The sequence below is a fragment of the Poecilia reticulata genome, chromosome 10 (assembly GCF_904066995.2).
Source record: "Poecilia reticulata chromosome 10, P_reticulata-male-v2, whole genome shotgun sequence".
Taxonomy (NCBI): Eukaryota; Metazoa; Chordata; class Actinopteri; order Cyprinodontiformes; family Poeciliidae; genus Poecilia; species Poecilia reticulata.
In genome coordinates this window covers 17,949,949-17,967,762 of record NC_088839.1, presented here as the reverse complement: position 1 = coordinate 17,967,762, position 17,814 = coordinate 17,949,949, and the positions used below count along the sequence as shown (strand labels likewise).

At 37.7% G+C, this 17,814-nt stretch overlaps 1 protein-coding gene across 1 annotated transcript; it reads right to left on the bottom strand.

Moving 5' to 3' along the window:
- Positions 1–1,598: 1,598 nt before the first annotated feature.
- slc43a3b (solute carrier family 43 member 3b) lies at positions 1,599–16,630 on the bottom strand. Its single transcript, XM_081611517.1, has 13 exons — positions 16,488–16,630; positions 10,773–11,071; positions 10,562–10,691; positions 9,320–9,366; positions 9,156–9,232; positions 8,273–8,365; positions 8,038–8,177; positions 7,533–7,642; positions 7,264–7,407; positions 5,339–5,446; positions 4,662–4,848; positions 3,655–3,778; positions 1,599–3,567 (listed from the first exon to the last, which is right to left on the bottom strand). Exons 2-13 carry the CDS (start codon positions 10,957–10,959, stop codon positions 3,454–3,456), a joined length of 1,461 nt encoding a protein of 486 aa, XP_081467643.1. The 5' UTR covers positions 10,960–11,071; positions 16,488–16,630; the 3' UTR covers positions 1,599–3,453.
- Positions 16,631–17,814: the final 1,184 nt, after the last annotated feature.

The following is a 17,814-nucleotide window of genomic DNA, read 5'->3' as shown; positions in this document are numbered from 1 at the left end:
ACCCCCGAAGGCGTAGATTGAGCAGGCCTGAGAGCAGAACAGAAAGAATGCAAAGAAATTAAAACATATGTTTGAGTTATATAGGTTATAAGTCATGGTTGCAAGCGACGGTGCAGAAAACTGACTTATGTTTAAATCAGACTGTGAACCACCAAGTGGAGATCATCTTGGGCAATACAGAATATTAGATTAGTGATTTATGATTGCAGATAAGTTATCAAAAATAATACAAGGCTGATCAAAAATCAAGAAGTCTGATGCTGTTTGTCTTGCCACTGTGCCTTTAATTAAATCATTAATCAAAAATCTGCTTTATAAAATGCTTCATGAGAGTCACTGTAAATGTATCTAATGTACCTGTTATAACTTCCTCTTTCTTCTGAAGTGGCTGCAAATCTCACATTTTTGCAGTTTATAATATCTCTGCATTTGAGATTTATCACTTTAAAGTGTAAAACTGCCAGAAAATGTAAAAAAAAAAAATTCTGAACGATTCATCAGCTCTTGTCCAGCTCCCTCTGGAGCCAGAAACCTGCCTGTGCAACTTTCCTTCATGATGTGTTTGAATCAATAGCATTTTCCCTTTCCCTCTGTTACTTGTTTTTCTTCTGCATTGACACACTTCACTTATTAGACCACAAATTCTTCCCATTCTTCATCTTTGTTTCTGGTTTAATTTTGGTCAATTTATTCCAGACGTGAAAACTCAGATTTCATCTTCCTTTATCTCCATTTTTCAGCAGAAACATACTGTATACTTCTGTTTTTTTTATATACAGTTAAAAACTAGTCAGTGTATTTGATTGATGTATTGATATCACACCTAACTTTCTAGTGTTTCAGTTGCGAGTTGGAAACCCAGTAGCATTAGTTGTGCTCAGTGACCAGCTAACAGCTCTGTTCATTATACAAACCATTATTTGTCAAGTATTTGCTTGTATTTTATGCTTTCAATGACTATCAGAACTTAAAGTGTCATTGCAGGTAAATAATCCAAGCAAAGGAAAACAGTCTAGTGTGCAAATATGCTGTATAAAGATGACAATATTAGACTTTGAGTTCTGACTTTGTGAGGAACCTCTGAATGTTGAAGTCTGACAGGGCACTCAGTTTCAAAGAAGCCATTTTTCTAAAAACATCACACAACCAGAGCTATTGCTGTGGTCTGATAAAACTAAAATTTTGGCATTTGACCAAACAGAGCATCTTTTCAAACAGAAAGAAAATGGGGCAGCTTGCAAACCTGAGAACATCATTTAACTGAGAAGTACAGGGACGACAGTAACAAGTTAAATGATGGTTTTCACCAGGAGGGACCAATACTCTTCACAAAATAGATGGCATCCATTAAAAAAGTAACGGTGAAATTGTGAAGCAAGCAATTCAAAATATGCAACAAAAGACAAAATTCCTGAGGCTGCAGCAACATTAATCAACAAAGTGGCCTAAGAAGATTAATGTCAGTCAATATTGGAGTTTCAATACTTTACAATTCCTTCATCTGAAATGAAAGAATAATCCAGTTGCACATTTATCAAAGTTAAATTCATTTTTGGAAAACTCTCAGATGAACTCAGCAAAACAAACAAACCGAGAACTGAAATGTATCAGGTTTTTATTTTTTGTACGTAAAACGTGTCCATCAGTCACATTACATGAAAACAATGGTACAATTGCACTTTATTTCACAACCTGTAGGTGGCAGTTGACCTCAGTTTAACAAAAGCAGCAGAAGGTGAACATGAATTCCCTATATCACACATTTAATCAAAAGCTACATTTTGTTCAGCAATGTTATATCCATATCAATATTTATCAATATCTCATCAAAAAAATACTGATCAGCTTTAGTTTGGCACTTTCCCTCAGAATACAAAATGTCCCTTTTTGATCCTTTACATGTTTTAACAGTATGTCCATATGCCTCTATGTTTAATATAAAACAATGAAATAATGACACTCCAAAAAATGGACAAAAACGCGACTTCAACGTAGAAACTTCTTTTCTGATCAGAAGGAAATAAATCTGCTGTGCAGCCAGCAGAGGGCAGAGATGTTTCCTCTCTGATGAAGCTGTTCAAATCTCTGCTGAGTAACTTTTATACTGAACACTTTGTTATTACGGTCACTGTAATGGTCCTTAGTCTGTTTCATAGTAAAAAAAGGCTCTGTGCCGTTTCCCTTTCAGCAATAAATGTCACATATTAGGGATCAAACAACAAACATAGAACAAATTTGTTTAAGTAAAACACATGACTGACCTACGCAGAATAACAATGACTGACCTACGCAGAAAAACAATGACTGACCTATACAAAATAACAATGAATGACCTACGCAGAATATCTGTGCAAAAAAGGAAAATAGTTACTTCAGATGACCGAGTAAACACATAAAACGGTTGTTAGAATGAAGCGAAACTTGCAAAAGGTAAAGAAGGGAAACAAATGTTAACTTTTTTAGTAAGTCTTCCTTTTCCCTCTTAATTTAAAATCCTCTACTTGTATACATGCATATTTGCATGTATATTAATGTGTTTGAAATGCAAAAACCTGCGACAGACTGGCGACCTGTCCAGGGTGACCCCGCCTCTCGCCCGGAACGTTAGCTGGAGATGGGCACCAGCAATCCTCCCGACCCCACTAAGGGACAAGGGTGTAAAGAAATGGATGGATGGATGGATGGATGGATGGATGGATGGATGGATGGAAATGCAAAAACAAGATGCTATCAGCAGGATTGTCATTCCACATTATTCCTGATTTATGCAGGTTGACATTGAATTTGTGACAAAAAACCTGCTGCACCAAAACTCTTCGTTTTTCTTAGTTGTATTTATTTATTTACCATTTTAATGGGCATCTGATATTCTGACCGCATGGGAATGATTTTCAATCTCCTTATCCTAGAGTATAGAGGAACATAACACTACCAGATGGTGAGGCTGCATTCATGGACGGCAGGTTTTAATTCAAATGGCATCTGTGAAAAGGTTGTTTTCATCCTAGAAGAGGACAGCAAGTTATTTATCTACATGCAAGCCTTTAATTATTTTAGATCTAAATGCTGCTGGACCAAGTAGTAAAAAATGATCATATTTATGTAAAGGCTCTAACAGGTTAAGTGTGTGGATAAAAAACAAGCCCTGTATTATACACAGATCTTTTAGATGAGACGGTAGACTTTGGTCTGGAATTAGCTGGTTGCTCCTGAGATTTCAGATCGGCACAACTCATTTATGTGACTGTGAGGATTTGTAATTTTATGCCCTCGAAGGTCCTCTGTGGGACACTTAGGACTATGTATAAAAAGAACTCTAGCTTAAGGTGAAACTGTAAAATCATCACAAAATTTACTGAAAATAAAGTTCTTTTAGTTTCTAGTCAGGAAATGGTGTTCAACCACCAAGGTGGAAAGCTTTATACACAAATCACCATCCTCGTTTTGCGCTCTTTAGGACGAGGCTGTGCTCTTCACTCTCTCAGAGGCGAGATTTCGACAGTGCATGTAGACGAAGGCAGGATGTATGAAGGCTAGCACGCTGAGCAGCGTCAGGCCGACGTTCACCTGCACACACGTGAAGAGGGGAGGGCATGAGAGGAGGGTTCACGGCTGAATTAACATACAGCTGATACAGATGAAAACTGTGCTCACGTATAAAGGATCTCCACCCAGAGGTCCTTTCACCAGAGCAAAGCAGGGATACTGCAGCAGAGAAAACACTGCAGACAGAGCCATGACCAGACCGTACAGCTTCCCGAAGTGGCAAGATGGAAACCTACAAAGATGCAACAAATTAGCCATAAACATGCACGATCAGTTAAACTCAACAAAGCCAGCACCAAATATAGATCCTTTCAGGAGGAACCTAACAGAGCTCTGAGACCAAAAGCTTTATCAGCAGGAGGGATTCCTGTAAACTAACGCCTTAATGCAATCAGCTGGACTTTCTTAGATAAACTTTAAACAATCTGGATTGCATCATCAGCTGACTACAATTGTATCTCAGATTGAACTGTGCTGTTTATTTAATCTAAACATGACGACGTGTTTAGGACAGAATCGGTTTCTATATAACCAGGATGGAAACTGTCTTTTTATAAAATGGTTTGAGATTACATTTGTTTTGAATTTTTGCCGTTTAAATAAACTGAACAAAAATTGGATTTGGATACCGATAAACGAGTCGGCTGTCAGAATAAAAATAACATTTAAACTTTAAGGTATTGAACATATTTTTCATTAAATCCTCATTTCTGTAGTAAAAAATGCTTTTATAGGTTTGATGTAATGTTTCAATTATAAGTGGAAAATCATCATTTTTGCCAGAATAAAAGCTTGAAAACATGAGCCTGTGAGTAATTAGCCCATTTAAAGAGTTTCACTTATGAGCAACTGAAATAAATAAACTTTAAATTCTAATTCATTGAGCATGAATGTAGAGGTACGCTAAATACACACATTTTACATAGTGTATCATTCTTTTGGTATTAAAAACAGGAATAAACAAACACAGAACATTTCAGTTTCTTAGTGTCACCAAATACAAAAAGACAATCACAAACTACGAAATGTTTGTGCTTTCAGTGTCAAATTATACAAAAGGATTTTAAATTAAGTCCTAGCACCCTGGCAATTTCTGCCAATGCATCCATACTCACGCCACGCTGATGAAGGCTGCGTTTCCGCCGTAGAGGAAGGAGCGGTTCAGCACCTGCAGGATGAAGGTGAGGTACTGAAGCGGGAGGTAAAGGGTGGAGGCGCACAGGGAGAACAAGACACACTGCAGCGCCGTCAGGAATAAAGAAAGCACAGACGCCCGCAGGTCGGCTTCCTGCTCCGTCTCCCCTGTAAACAGACAAATATAGATCCTCCTGTGAAGTTTAGTGACTCCATGTTGTCATTTCTGGCCTCCTGCTGTTCAGACAGTGCAGTGAAGAGAGAAGTTTAAATACAATATTAAGAATCTCTTAGATTATATGAATAAACAGCATTTTTTTCCTCCAATAACTAAGAGGCAAGCAGAAATTTTATGACCAAAATAATTACAAGACTTTATTTTTAAACCACAAACAAGTAACTCATGTTTTCATTTGTCTGCATGCATTTTGTTTAAGTTATTTCTCTTGTCACGTGCGATCCTAAAATTTGTGTAAATTAAATAGTTTTAAAATCAACTTCATGCATCATGAATAAACACCTGTGTAATTTTAGAAATTATTCAGAAAACCTCAACTTGTTGATTTGACAAGTAAATAATCCCCTTTACTTTTTGGAAAATGTTGCTGCTGACATTTTTCATTTTAATCAGATAAATTTTTTTAAAAGTGCGTCTCACCTGCAGCTCGCGGTTTGCCTTTATGCCGGTCCATGATGAGGCCGTTCCAGGGAGCGCAGAGCACTCCACAGAGCTGGGTGATGGCAAAGGCGTTGGTGTACTGGCTCACTGCACAGATGCACGAGCAGAAATAACATGGTTACATGTACATGTTTAACACACCAGACGTCTGACGTAACAAATACCCAGAATGCATTGGAAAAAGTGGCATCAATTTTGGCAGTGCTGTAAATGTTGGGACTTTGACTTTTCTTCTTCTCTTTCAATGTTATTAGCTCTCAGTATTTTTATTGTGGCTTGGTTTTCTGTGATGCTGGAAATACACAGATCCAAGTTTTGCATTCTTATATCGAGAACTATTGACCTATTGTGGAGTGAAAAATCCTTAAAAGACGATTTTTCAAAATAAGGCTGCTGAGAATCAAAAGTTTCAAGAAACAAATGCGTTTAATAACATCTGTTTAATAACATCTTTACAATGTCAGAGTGGGCTCTGACAAGAGTACGAAGATATCCTGTTTTTATACAATTTCTCCACGTCACTCAAATCCGAAGAACATCTGACAAACAAGTTCTTTCAGAAACACATTGAAAATAAAAAGGAAGTATAATACGCAAAACAAAAATGTCAAAAACATTCCAAAACGCTGAAGGTGCGACTCGCTCGAGTCAGAAATGTACCTTTAAGTTGTCTGTTTATTCTGTGTAGGCCGGTGTTAAATATCCTTCTACGATCAGCAGATGGTTTTCAACTGACGTCTTATGTGTTAAAAAACTGACCTTTAATTCATGTCTAAACATCTTGCAAACTGAGGCCAGGCGCTGAGACGAGGTGACTGGGCCTCTTCCTGTCACACCTCTTAACAGACACTATCCGTTCTTTGCACGGATAGTGTCAAGAACTATCCGTGCAAAGATACTATCCGTATCTTTGCACTATCCGTGCAAAGAACGGATAGTGCACTATCCATTGTTGAACAACACTTGTTGTTCAACACTTCTTGAACAACAAGTGTTGTTCAACAACACTTGTTGTTGAACAACAAGTGTATTAGACTTTAAATAAAGGTATTTAAACCTTGATTTTGTTTGTTTCTTCAATATGATGCTAAAAGTAATTCTATTTGGATACAAGTATAGAATATATGAGCTTCATTTAAGCTTAAGAAACTATATGGTAAGCTTACTATAATTTTATGCAAAAGTTAATCTTGTTTCTTTAGGAATCTCAAGGTAGCTTCCTATGATAAAATTAAGTAAAAAATTAACATGCAAGAGAAAAATATTCACACCCTCATAAACGTTTTGGTACCCTGGTTAAGTTTGTTGTTTCTAAGGCCAGAAACATCAGAGAGAAAATGGTCAGACCTGATTTTAATTTGACACTATCTAAGACTTTTCCACACTTATCTTATTCTGTAATTTATTCTCCAGGAGATAATCCTGGTATTCGGTAGAGACTCTTTGGCATCCTAAAGTATTTCTGATCACATTTATCTTGATAACAGCATATCTGTTCACTGAGGTTTTCTCAAATATCAGCACATACTTTTATGCACTGTTTAGATGAGTAAAACTCAGATTACAGTTATTTTTCATAATTTTGTACGTCCATCAGTTTCTGTTGGATTCAAATCCATTATCTCCTTCAAGGAACCTGCTGCACAGTTTTTCAATTTTATGCGTTAAAGTCCAGAAAATGTATGTTGTCCGCAGAAATGCATCTTTAAAATAGATGATTGATGAACAGTTTTCTTAGGAAGACCCATTATAAGAAAAAGAAGACAATATAAATCTATATTTGGATCTGAAAATGCATTGACAGACCTAAGCGCAATAATACAGAGTTAACTTGAAAAACATAACTTCTGTATGTATCACAGTCCAAACGTTTGGATCTGACACTGAGACAGCGACGCGTTTACCCAGTATGGCGTCTCCTCCGGTCAGCCTCTGCAGCATGGGGTTGAGCGTGCCGATGAACAGGTAGTGCCTGAGCTGCATCACCGACAGCCAGAGCAGGTGCCACATAAAGAACCAGGACAGCAAACACTCTCGGAAAGTCTTCTCTGAGGGGGCAAAAAGAGGCACAAAGTTATTAAATGCAGTAAAACAACGGATAAATCTGCACCTGATAAAAGAGAAGTGTAAATAATAGTCTTCATTTTTTTTTTTTTTTTGTTAAATGCTGGACCTTGTTTGACAGGAGCGTCCTTTGAGAGAGGAGTTTCTTCAGTTGCTGGAAGCACCTCACCATTTGCTGCCACCTCTGCGCTCACAGTCACCGATTTACCGCAAGAGACCCTGCGGAGGGTGTGGGTGTGATTAGAGAAAAAGACTCGAGTTTTCATGAATTCTTTGAAATAGCTGATTCAGAGAAACAAATATTTTCTGACATTACATGATCAACATTCTTTCTCAAACATATTTTTTCTTGTTCTAAAAAAACAAGAAAATATGTTTTTTCTTGTTTACCCTCTACATGTGCATTAATAACAGAAACCTGCAACAAAAGACTTCAATCGCTCGACCACAAACAACCTCAAGGTGGATGAATAAGTGAGACAAAACCTGATAAAGTTCAAGGGGTATAAAAATATTTACAAAGTACTATATTTGCACGTTGCTGACTCCCATTTTCATGTTTCTTTCATAGTAGTTTTAAAGACGATTACAGTGTCTATGCAGCCTATTCATACCCGTAAGTGTAGCGATCCGGCAGCGGGTAAGGAATAAGGTTTCTGGGGAGCAGGAAGAACGTCCTGAGGACGTGGACGACGCTGCAGGCCGACAGAAAGAGGAAGGCAGCACGGAGAGAGACGCCAGACTCATGCAACAGCTGCAGAGAAAAAGAGATGTGACAGATTATTAGTGGCACATACATTTATATGTGTAAATACAAAAAAATTATTTTTTAAATCTAATAAATCTCACCTTGATGATGAGGAAGAGCGCTGAGGAAGAATCAAACGCCCCGTTGTAGAGGGTGATGATGGTGGAACGACGGGAGCCAAACAGGTTTCCGACCTTCAAGAATCATAAAGCAGATTATTGTTGCGTTACAGAGCGGACCTCTGTGTAGCAAGCAGAATTTCACCAGGTTTTTCTGTCCTAAGGAGATTTGTGCTCCTGCTGCACAACATCATGAATTGGATGAAAGATGTGAAGCAGCCTGAAAAAACAGGAACTTCCTTTTTTTTTCTACTACGGAAGCGGTGGTGTGCAGGCATTAACAATCTTTGTCACATAAAGTCTTTTGCAACAGTGTTTCCTCACAAAGTGAGTCATAGATTAATTAAAAAGCAGTTCCTGACTAATGCCACTGTTTTTGTCCAGAAGTCTACAACCTGAAGCCATAATCAGCTCTTCAGTCCCTTTAACAACAAAAAACACCTAACGATGTTTAGGTCCTAATTTCAATCACAAGTGCAAGTATTATCCTGCTGTTTTAATTGATGCAATATTAGCAAAGTGTTGCATGACGCATCGAGACTAATTTTACATAGAAAGTAGCAGGATGAGCTAAATGTGGGCGTAAATAACTCTTTATGTTCTGAAATGCAGATTTCCTCCTCAAAGTCCATCAGAAATAAATCATTTTAGATAAAGATCTGCAGATCAGGGTTTGGATCCAGAAAGGAATCACATGATTTAATTAGTTTCTAACGTCTATGTTATTTATATTAGCCTTATCTCCCTAAAGATGAACAATAGTTTTATGTCCAAACCCTATGACAACAACACAAGCTTAGTACTTTTACAGAGCAGCAAATCAACACGACCAAATCGGCCGCTCCTAGTTTGTCATGAATATTACCTGCATATTTGTCATGAGAAACAGGATTCCCCCAACAGCCAGAAAAGAAAGAGCCGGTAAGAGCATGTAGGCCAGAGCTGACGGAGGATAAATAAACCGATATCACAAACTTTTCTAATTTTCAGGTGTTAATTTGATAGAAGCTGTTAACTCTTTTTTTTTACCTGATGAGGAGAAACCCACCATCAAGGTGCCCATGGTGTAGAGGAATCTGAAAGTGAGACAGAAAAATGTTGTTTTTGGATTCCAAGACGCAGCTCACGCCATGATGAGAAACAACTTGGATTAAAAAAAATTGCATTTTAAGCTTGGAAAACAGGAACGCTGTGGAATTCAAAGCAAAACAATGCAGATTAATTTGCTTCCAGCAGACTTTAATTTCCTACTCTTGGATTGCACTAAGCACACTTCATCCTCATCACCATTTGACGCTTTGATATTTACATTCCTTTGGTCTTTATTTTTTCTCCTCCCTCTTTCATTGGAAACATGTGTTGACTTAGTATCAGGCCACACCAATGGATGTGGACATAATAAATCAGCAGCTTCCTGCTGATTTATTAGAGATGATAAATTAGAGGCTTACGAAAGGTATGCTGAAAATATAAAACTTAAAATCATTACACCATCTTGACTTTCTCCCAACCCAAACAGAGCAGGAATTCTAGCTAAAATATATATTTGTTTAGATTTCCTTTGTCCAGGGTTTCTCTTTCCACAATCTGGACTCTTTTGGTTGAAGTTTGGTAAGCAGAAATTGTATTTATTATATTTATGATGAGTTTATTTGAACAAGTCAGTAATGATGTAGAGTGAAACCTGAATCCTGACACCTGTCAATGAAATGAGGTGAGCTGCAGGTGGAACTTTGTTACAGTAATCACACTAACATTTGTTGAGTTTCTTTACTGATCAATGTTTGCCACCTCATTGCACTGAACCACATCAACAATAGGTTAAAGTTAGTTAGTTTTGCACTCAGAGGTCAACGTATTGCAGACACAAGTTAAAAGAGTGTGGGAGCACATGAAGCACATGAAAACACTGCTGCGTCTCCACAGTGCTTTAAACACAAAGAAAAAAAAAAAGAGTCAAACGCTATAATACATTTATAACTTCTTGTTCTCCACTATATTTAATGTTCAATGTTGGCCAATTTGTGGCACTTTTAGACATGTATACCCTTTGATTTTTTTTTTTAGGAAATCAAAGGGTATATATTCTTTGGCATTGTTTACACCCACTGATGACTTGGTCACAAATCTACACAAAATGATTTAATTACTTTGTGAGTTAAGAGTTTTTGCGTGTTCAAAATCAACAGATTCTCTGTAATTTACCGTCTAAAACCGAGTTTTAAAGCGCTGTTCATCTTTGGCTCCTTAATATTTAATACTTTTACTCACATTCCATAGAGTCGAGCCACTGTGGTACCAAATCGATCAAACAGAAAACCATTGGGCAGTGTCAGAAAGTTGTTCATAAAAGAGGCGATGGTGAAAATGAGCGAGAACTGTTCATCCTGTGCGCTGCAGTCTGCAGCCAAAACAAAGAAAGATTTATATCAACAATTGGTGTTCAAAATCAAACTTTCAATCCAGAGCAGATAAAACTCACCCAGAGTTTGCGTGCCGTTGAGTCCTGTGGTGTTGACACACAGAGAGCTGAAGTAACGTTCCTCTTTGAGGACGAAAACAAGGGAAGCCCATCCAAACACGGCTCCGGCGAAGCACAGACATTCCACCAGGCCTGTGGCAAAGGTGAGCCAGCGTCGCACCGACAACTTGTTCTGCGGCTCCGGCATGGTCACTCACATAAAAACACTCGGCAGCAGAAAAACTCACACGGACATGTTCACTGGCTTTTGTGTCAACATGCACTTCCTCCCACAAGGTTTCAGCCACAGCACTCTGAACCTACCAAAAGAAAATGACAAGAGAAGGCAATGTCTTCAACCAGTTAGTTTCCTCAGAGAGAATAAAGGTTACACATCACTTCCCGTTTTGTCAGAAGCAAAAACTATTCTGTGCTGATGTTTGAATGGAAGATTATGATTATCATCACAGCTGGAAAAGAAAATATTTGTTAAAAATATTTTTAACAGGCAACCTCCAATCATTTTCTTGTGCTAAAGTGGACGTCAGGGAAAATGAAAAAAAAAAACTAACAGAAGCAATCATTTAAAATAAGCACAAAGAAGTAATGAAATACACACCTTTTTTTCCTCAAAGTAAAGCAATATCTTTAAAAAAAAAAAAAAGCCACACCTTTCTCTGTTGTTTGAAGCAACTGAAATCAGTCTCCCTGAAGGATCTCGACTGCCACAACTCCGGCTACTACCGCTGCCTTTATGCAGGTCAGTTCCTCTTTTTACCCTGTAAGTACCTCCCAAATGTTTTTTTTTTTCCCTTTTCCAACGGCTCACAGCTCTGCAGCAGAGAAAGTCCTCCTCATCCTCAGGCTGCTAACTACTGTGAAAATACACTCCTGTGTTCCTGGCTGGCCACACCGCATAGCCACAGAAGCTACGAGAGAGGCTGTAGACGGGGATGCTGCCATGGAAACTGGTTGTGCACAGTTAGCCAAGAGGCTATGTCACTCACTTCACTTCTGGAAAATAATGGCTGCTGGAGACTGACCCAAAGTTAACATTAATGTGTGAATACCAATGCTTTTCTTTTACTCTCCTACGAAATACGCTGTAGCTTTACACACAGGTGTTCATTATCAGGTGAGAACATGTGCGCCGGAGTTGCTTCGAGTATTTAAATTTCTATTTGCATTTGCAAATACTAACTCTAAGCCCAAACTATGACCAGTGTGTCAGAGTAATGTCCCAGCTTTCAAGAGCAGGAAAGAATTAAATCATGCAAGTACTTGACGTGAAATTTGAGAAGTTTGATCGTCTGAAAAAGGAGAAGCCAACGCTAAATAAAACTATCACAAAAACCGGCTGTGAGTACAGACCAGGCCACAATGATGAATAATGCAAGGAAATGTTCTCAAAGGTACAAGTCTGTCTCAACAACGTCTGGTTCAAGAGATGAAACCTCTGCAAGGTGGAGACATTTGGTTATCAGCAATGAGAAGGTTTTAATCTGCAATCAACAAATAAAACAAGACAGGGAATGGAGAAAAGTTTAAAAAAAGAAGAAAAAATTTGAGACAATGCGACTTCCAGAATATTGTCCATTCTGATCATTTTGCTCAGAAATAAATGAATCAATTCAGAAGTGCAATAAAAGGAAATTAAAATTACTGACACTACAATACTTCACAGCATACATTAAAATTGATCCAACATATATTAGACAAAGCAAGAGGGAAAGACAGAGGCGTAGTTCACCTTCCAACATGAAAACAACCTGAAGCAGCCAGAGACACAACGGAAACTAAGATCAAACAATATTCATGTTTTCGAAAAGATCCAGTCAAAACTTGACTTGAATTTTGATTTTCACACTCACTCTACATTCAATCTGACCAAATGGGAGTTATAGCGCCTTAAAAGTATTTACCACATTGGGTGTTTTTCATTTTTATTTGTTTTTACAAATCAATCACGAGAACGAAATTTGTTTTTTTTTTTGGTTTCCATTCCACTCATTGTGAGACTACCGGCTCCAGTTGGCTGGACCTAGGTCAGTCACTTTAAAGGGGCTGAATATTTATGCAATCACTTATTTATTTTGCAAAAACAATACAAATGATAAAACATCCAAGGCCGTGAGAAGTTTTGACGGGCGCTATATTTTGCAAAGATGTTGTCTGCTCGATGCAAAAACTGGTAGGACTAAGAAGGGGTGCATGCTTTTCACATTTTTATTTACAAGAAGAATTTAAAAACTATAAAATTTACACATGCACCACTTAGTGTTAGTCTGTACTATAATTATTTCAGTTGTATTTTGAAAAATATGTGTAAAAGCTTAATAGGTACGAATACTTTAAAATATCTTTTGCGTGATCATAAATGTCCAGACGCAAATTTGATGTTTCCCTTCACTAGAAGTCAGAAAACGAATAAATCTGCTGTCTATTCAGCAGAAACACGAGGATCTTTCTGGGTATTGTGAAAGTCTCCCAAAAGCAGAAGAAACTAGATCATACCAGGGCTTCCAGCATGTGATACAATATTACAAAACTTTCACTCTGGGGCATAACTGATAAAAATATAAACATTTTAAATGTTGCACATGAAACCTTGGAGGGATATATGTATAAAAAAAAAGCATTTTCTCACCAGTTTGAAAATTTGAAGGTGGACTCATTAGAAAGTCATTAGACAAAAGCGAGGACGTAATCAGAGAAATGCAAGTTTGTGAAACCTGTGTCACAGAAACCCATTCATGAACAGGGAGAACATGAAAGCTCCATGCAGGCTGGGACTCAAACACAGGACTGCAAAGCCAAAGTTAAATCTGAACTGCTTCAGCAAGCAAAACATGATTTATATTGTAATCCAGGTTTCAATAATTTGCTGTTGTGTTTGTGGATCAACAGGATTTTGGAGGATGAAGACCATTTAGAAGTTAATCGTGATTGTAAATCATACTATCATACCATAATGTTTGCATAAGTGACCGCAATGATCCCCTTGTCACAAGCTTCTGGCACGCAAACCACTTCCTAAACCATGTGAATGTCAATAACGTAAGAAGACATGGCCATCGTAAGTCATAAAACCCATGACAGTACTCTGAATGACAGTTCAGTCACTATAGTTCAAACAAAGATACTACTATTGGTTTTTATTATAAATAAACAAACCCTCAATCTTTCTAACTGCAACCCCTAAAGACTTATCGGTTTCACTAAGGAAAAAAAGGTTGTGTTCAAGTAATATAAATACAACCTAAAACAAAATTAAAGTTTAAAACGTTTTGTACAATCCTTTAATAATAATAATTTTGTAAATCTCAACATTATTCCCCCTTTATGATAGCTAAAATTACATGTGAGATGCGCATGAAGCTCCTCTTTGTTCCTCAATAGATTGAAGCAGGTTCGTCAGGTTTAAATTTAAGACTTTTAGTTTGGTGTGTTGCTGACTGCTGAAGTGAGCGTGAACATCAGGTTAATATGTGAAGAGCTAACTTAGCACTTCAGAAAACAGTAGCAGCTGTCGGGTTTGGTAAGTGAGTCAGAAAGGTCTCAAAATAGATAAAAATCAGCAAATCCACAGCTTGAAAAACTGTGTGCAAATGGAGGAGGTTCGAAACAACAGGCAATGTGCTCTTAGGCATGTCCGTCTGAGCAATCTGATCCTGAAAGCAGACAACAAGATGCCACAAGAAGTTTCCAAAATCCCTAAAACATTAGGCTTCTACTCGCTGCACAAAATTAGCTTCCATCTATACTACAAGGGATAAACATTTACTCTCTAAGAACGATGTTCGCCAGAAAGTGCAAAGACAAAGACCAGGACTTCAGGCATAATGTTCTTTGTACTGAATCATTTGGACTCCAGAAGAGAAAAACTGTTTGACATAAAGCAAATGCAGCGTTCCAGGAGAAGAACGTCATACTAACAGTAAACCAAGAATGGACTACAGGATCAGTAATGTTAGCAGAAAATAGAAATGAGCCTTCAGATGCTTCTTCAGCTACTGAACTTAGAAACATTTATTTACATTAAACCACTGTCTGCTTTTCTGATGAACAAACTAAGAAAATTCCCAAAGTGCAAACAGGATTTTAAAAAAGAAACGCACAGTGGTAAACATTGGAAAAAAATCTTGTTTATCAAGAAAACTTTGCGAGCTGATCACATACAGTATATTTAAGTTTTTCTGACTTCTTTGTGCATTTCGTCCAAGTCCAGGAGAAAACAAGCTGAAATTGGATCTGGTGATGGCAACATGATAGATCTGAAAGGTCAGCTAAAGCCAACAGAGGCAACAGAGATAATAGTGACCGTAAATTTAACACTCGGTGCATACTGTGTTGTTTAATATTAGTTTGATTTAAAGGAAAGTGTGAAAGCATGCCGAATATTTTCTTAGATCCTCCGGTGATCACGTTTAATATCTTTTTATTGTAATCTACAAAGACAGACAAGTTACACAGATTCCAGTTTTTAAGTACATTTAAAAAAAGTAACTATGTCCATTCTCACTTCAAATAAAAATAAAACAGGTCTTCTTGGCGTTCTGATAAATAAGAATAATGCCACTTGGCAGTAAATGTTATACTCCTGACACATCTGATTGTTTCCCATTAAATTATCTCACATTTATAATGGAAATGCATTTGTGGATTGAGCAGCAGAATTGAGTATATGTGTGGTGTCCATTAAAAATTACCCAAGTTCTCTCTGCAATGCCAAACACTTAATTTGCTACTGGTTCTGGCTTGGTGTCACCTCAATCATTTCATTTAATAATTGAGGCTGTGTACGCCAACTGGACCTCTGCTTTTGGTTCTAAAACTTCACTTTTAGCTTTGATAAGTCAAAACAAGCATTGTTAAATGGCGAGGATTTCTTTCTTTTTAATGTTAATTCACAGCAAAAGGACACAGTTCCACTAAATTCAAAACAATCTCATGTTCTGAGAAGTCATGGAAAACATGTGCTCTGTTTGCATAACTAGCAAAGCCCCCACCCCCTCCTATTGTGTCATCAGGAAAAATGCAACCATCAGCAACTTGCACTCCTTCAAAACATCTAGATATTTTTATACATTTGCTTCATCAGAAAGAAAAGCCAAAATAGAATAATACCATGGGACTGTCACTCTCCATCATACCCTCTACTTCCGTTTTTTTTTTTTCCTATAACGTTCATGTGAAAGTGACATATTACAATAATGTGCTGTGTATCACAAATTTTTTTTTAAATATAGAAATGAAGCTGTTTTAAAGCACTTTTGAAAGTTTTATTTAAAGCTTCCCGTTTTCAGTCTGCGTGAAACTAAGTTCTGTTTGTATTAGAGACCAAACTGAAGTGAGCTGAGCTTAGCTGATTGATTTTGTGAGAAATCATTAACCTGACATCATACAGGGTTAGACACGAGCCTGTGTGTAAACTTACGCAGTTACACCACCCGGAACACAACGTTTGTTTCTTTAGGAGGGCCATGGAAGCTAGTCAGGCTTACAGGATGGAGTTAAACACCGGTTAGAAGAAAGTTTGTCTCTGCAAATGACCTGAGACTGTGGCAGATGTTCATCTTCCAGGAGGAGAACAACTCTAGACCTACAGCCAGAGCTGCAATGGTTTAGCTATATCAAAGCATATGGTATGGTTTCGAGAGCCCACATTTTCAGTCTGAAAACAGAATTTCATGTCAACCTCTACTCTTTCAAATATTCACTGTGCTTTTCTCAAACCTGTCTCCACGCGCTCAAAACGTGTCTCTCGCTTGGATCAAATCTCCACTTCCAAACCTCGCTGCTCGCTTGTGAATTATTTTGTGCTAGCCTTGGAACAAAAACGTTTCTTTAAAAAAAAAAAAAAAAAAAAAAAAAAAAAAAAAAAAGTACCGTCGCCTGGCAACCTCTCAGCCAATAGAATGAAAGCGTTATGCTGGGTGCGTTTCGGGTGTGTCTGTGTAGCTACTATCGATTGTAGCAACCTAGCAACCTGCACCGCCCACTGGATGTAGGGAGAATCAACCATGGAAACAACGACCTCAGCTTTCTGCTTTGTGTTACGCTAAATATCCGCCAGCACTGCGCTGCTACTGATCACTAACAGCCAACTGATCTTAGGCAGGAGTTTATTCATCCAACCGAAGAAAATGGATTCACAGAACCAACCGTGCACAACAAGTATTAAACGTTTTCTGAACAAAAGACATGAAATCCTGCTTTCAGACAGAAAAATTTAAAGAGTGGCCAAGTCAAAATGCCGATCTAATTAGATTTCTTATCTTTATACCCCTCCATTGCAATGCAACTGAATTTAAGAGATTTTTTTCAATTGGAATGGGCACAATGTTCTGTTTTTGTGCGCAAAGGCAGCATACACGTCTCAAAAAAAATGGAAACGTGTTGTATAAAGTACTTTCCCAGATATTTTTCCCCCAAATAGATCAAAACCATTTGCTGTTTAATTACTTGTGCACCCGTTGGTTTTAAACTATCCCACAAGATCCCAATGAAATACTCTGAAGTTTGTGGTTGAGGGATGACAAAATATAGAAAATGTAAAGGGGTATCAATGCTTCAGCGACATACTGTTAGATTACCACACCATTGTTTCTGCGTCAAGATCTAGAGTGAAGCTCAAAGGTCAGAGCTCCTTTTCTTGCAAACTTGAAGAAACCTAATTGTTACAAATTGATCAGCTTCTTGCATGAGCAGATAAAACTGACATGTCTGCATGGAAATATTTTGACACTTTGTCCTACCTTAATCTTTAGCTCAATTCACCATCCAGCTCCTGTTTTCATCTCGTGGGAAAACGTGGTGCTAAGCAGCAGCAACAGTGAGAAAGTTTGGAGGTCATGCACCGCCTATTATCTTCAGATGAACTTTGAAATATTTTCACACAGACTGAAGGTTGCGGATTTTAACCCCCCATCACTGATAAACGATGCCTCAGGGCTCCACACCGTAAAAAAAAATAAAAAAATCGCAAATCAAGTGTTTTAAAATGACAGGACAGGGTTGAAAACATTTAGTTTTAAAATGAGTAGGGTTTGACGAAGGCAAT

Excerpts from the sequence above, each read along its gene's own strand:
- slc43a3b (XM_081611517.1), bottom strand. The coding sequence starts at position 10,959 with ATGCCGGAGCCGCAGAACAAGTTGTCGGTGCGACGCTGGCTCACCTTT. Across the intron at positions 9,233-9,319 it reads GGTGGGTTTCTCCTCATCAG|CTCTGGCCTACATGCTCTTA; the intron begins GTAAAAAAAAAG and ends ATCCTCCGTCAG. Across the intron at positions 5,447-7,263 it reads CGGAGGAGACGCCATACTGG|TGAGCCAGTACACCAACGCC; the intron begins GTAAACGCGTCG and ends GCATCTGTGCAG.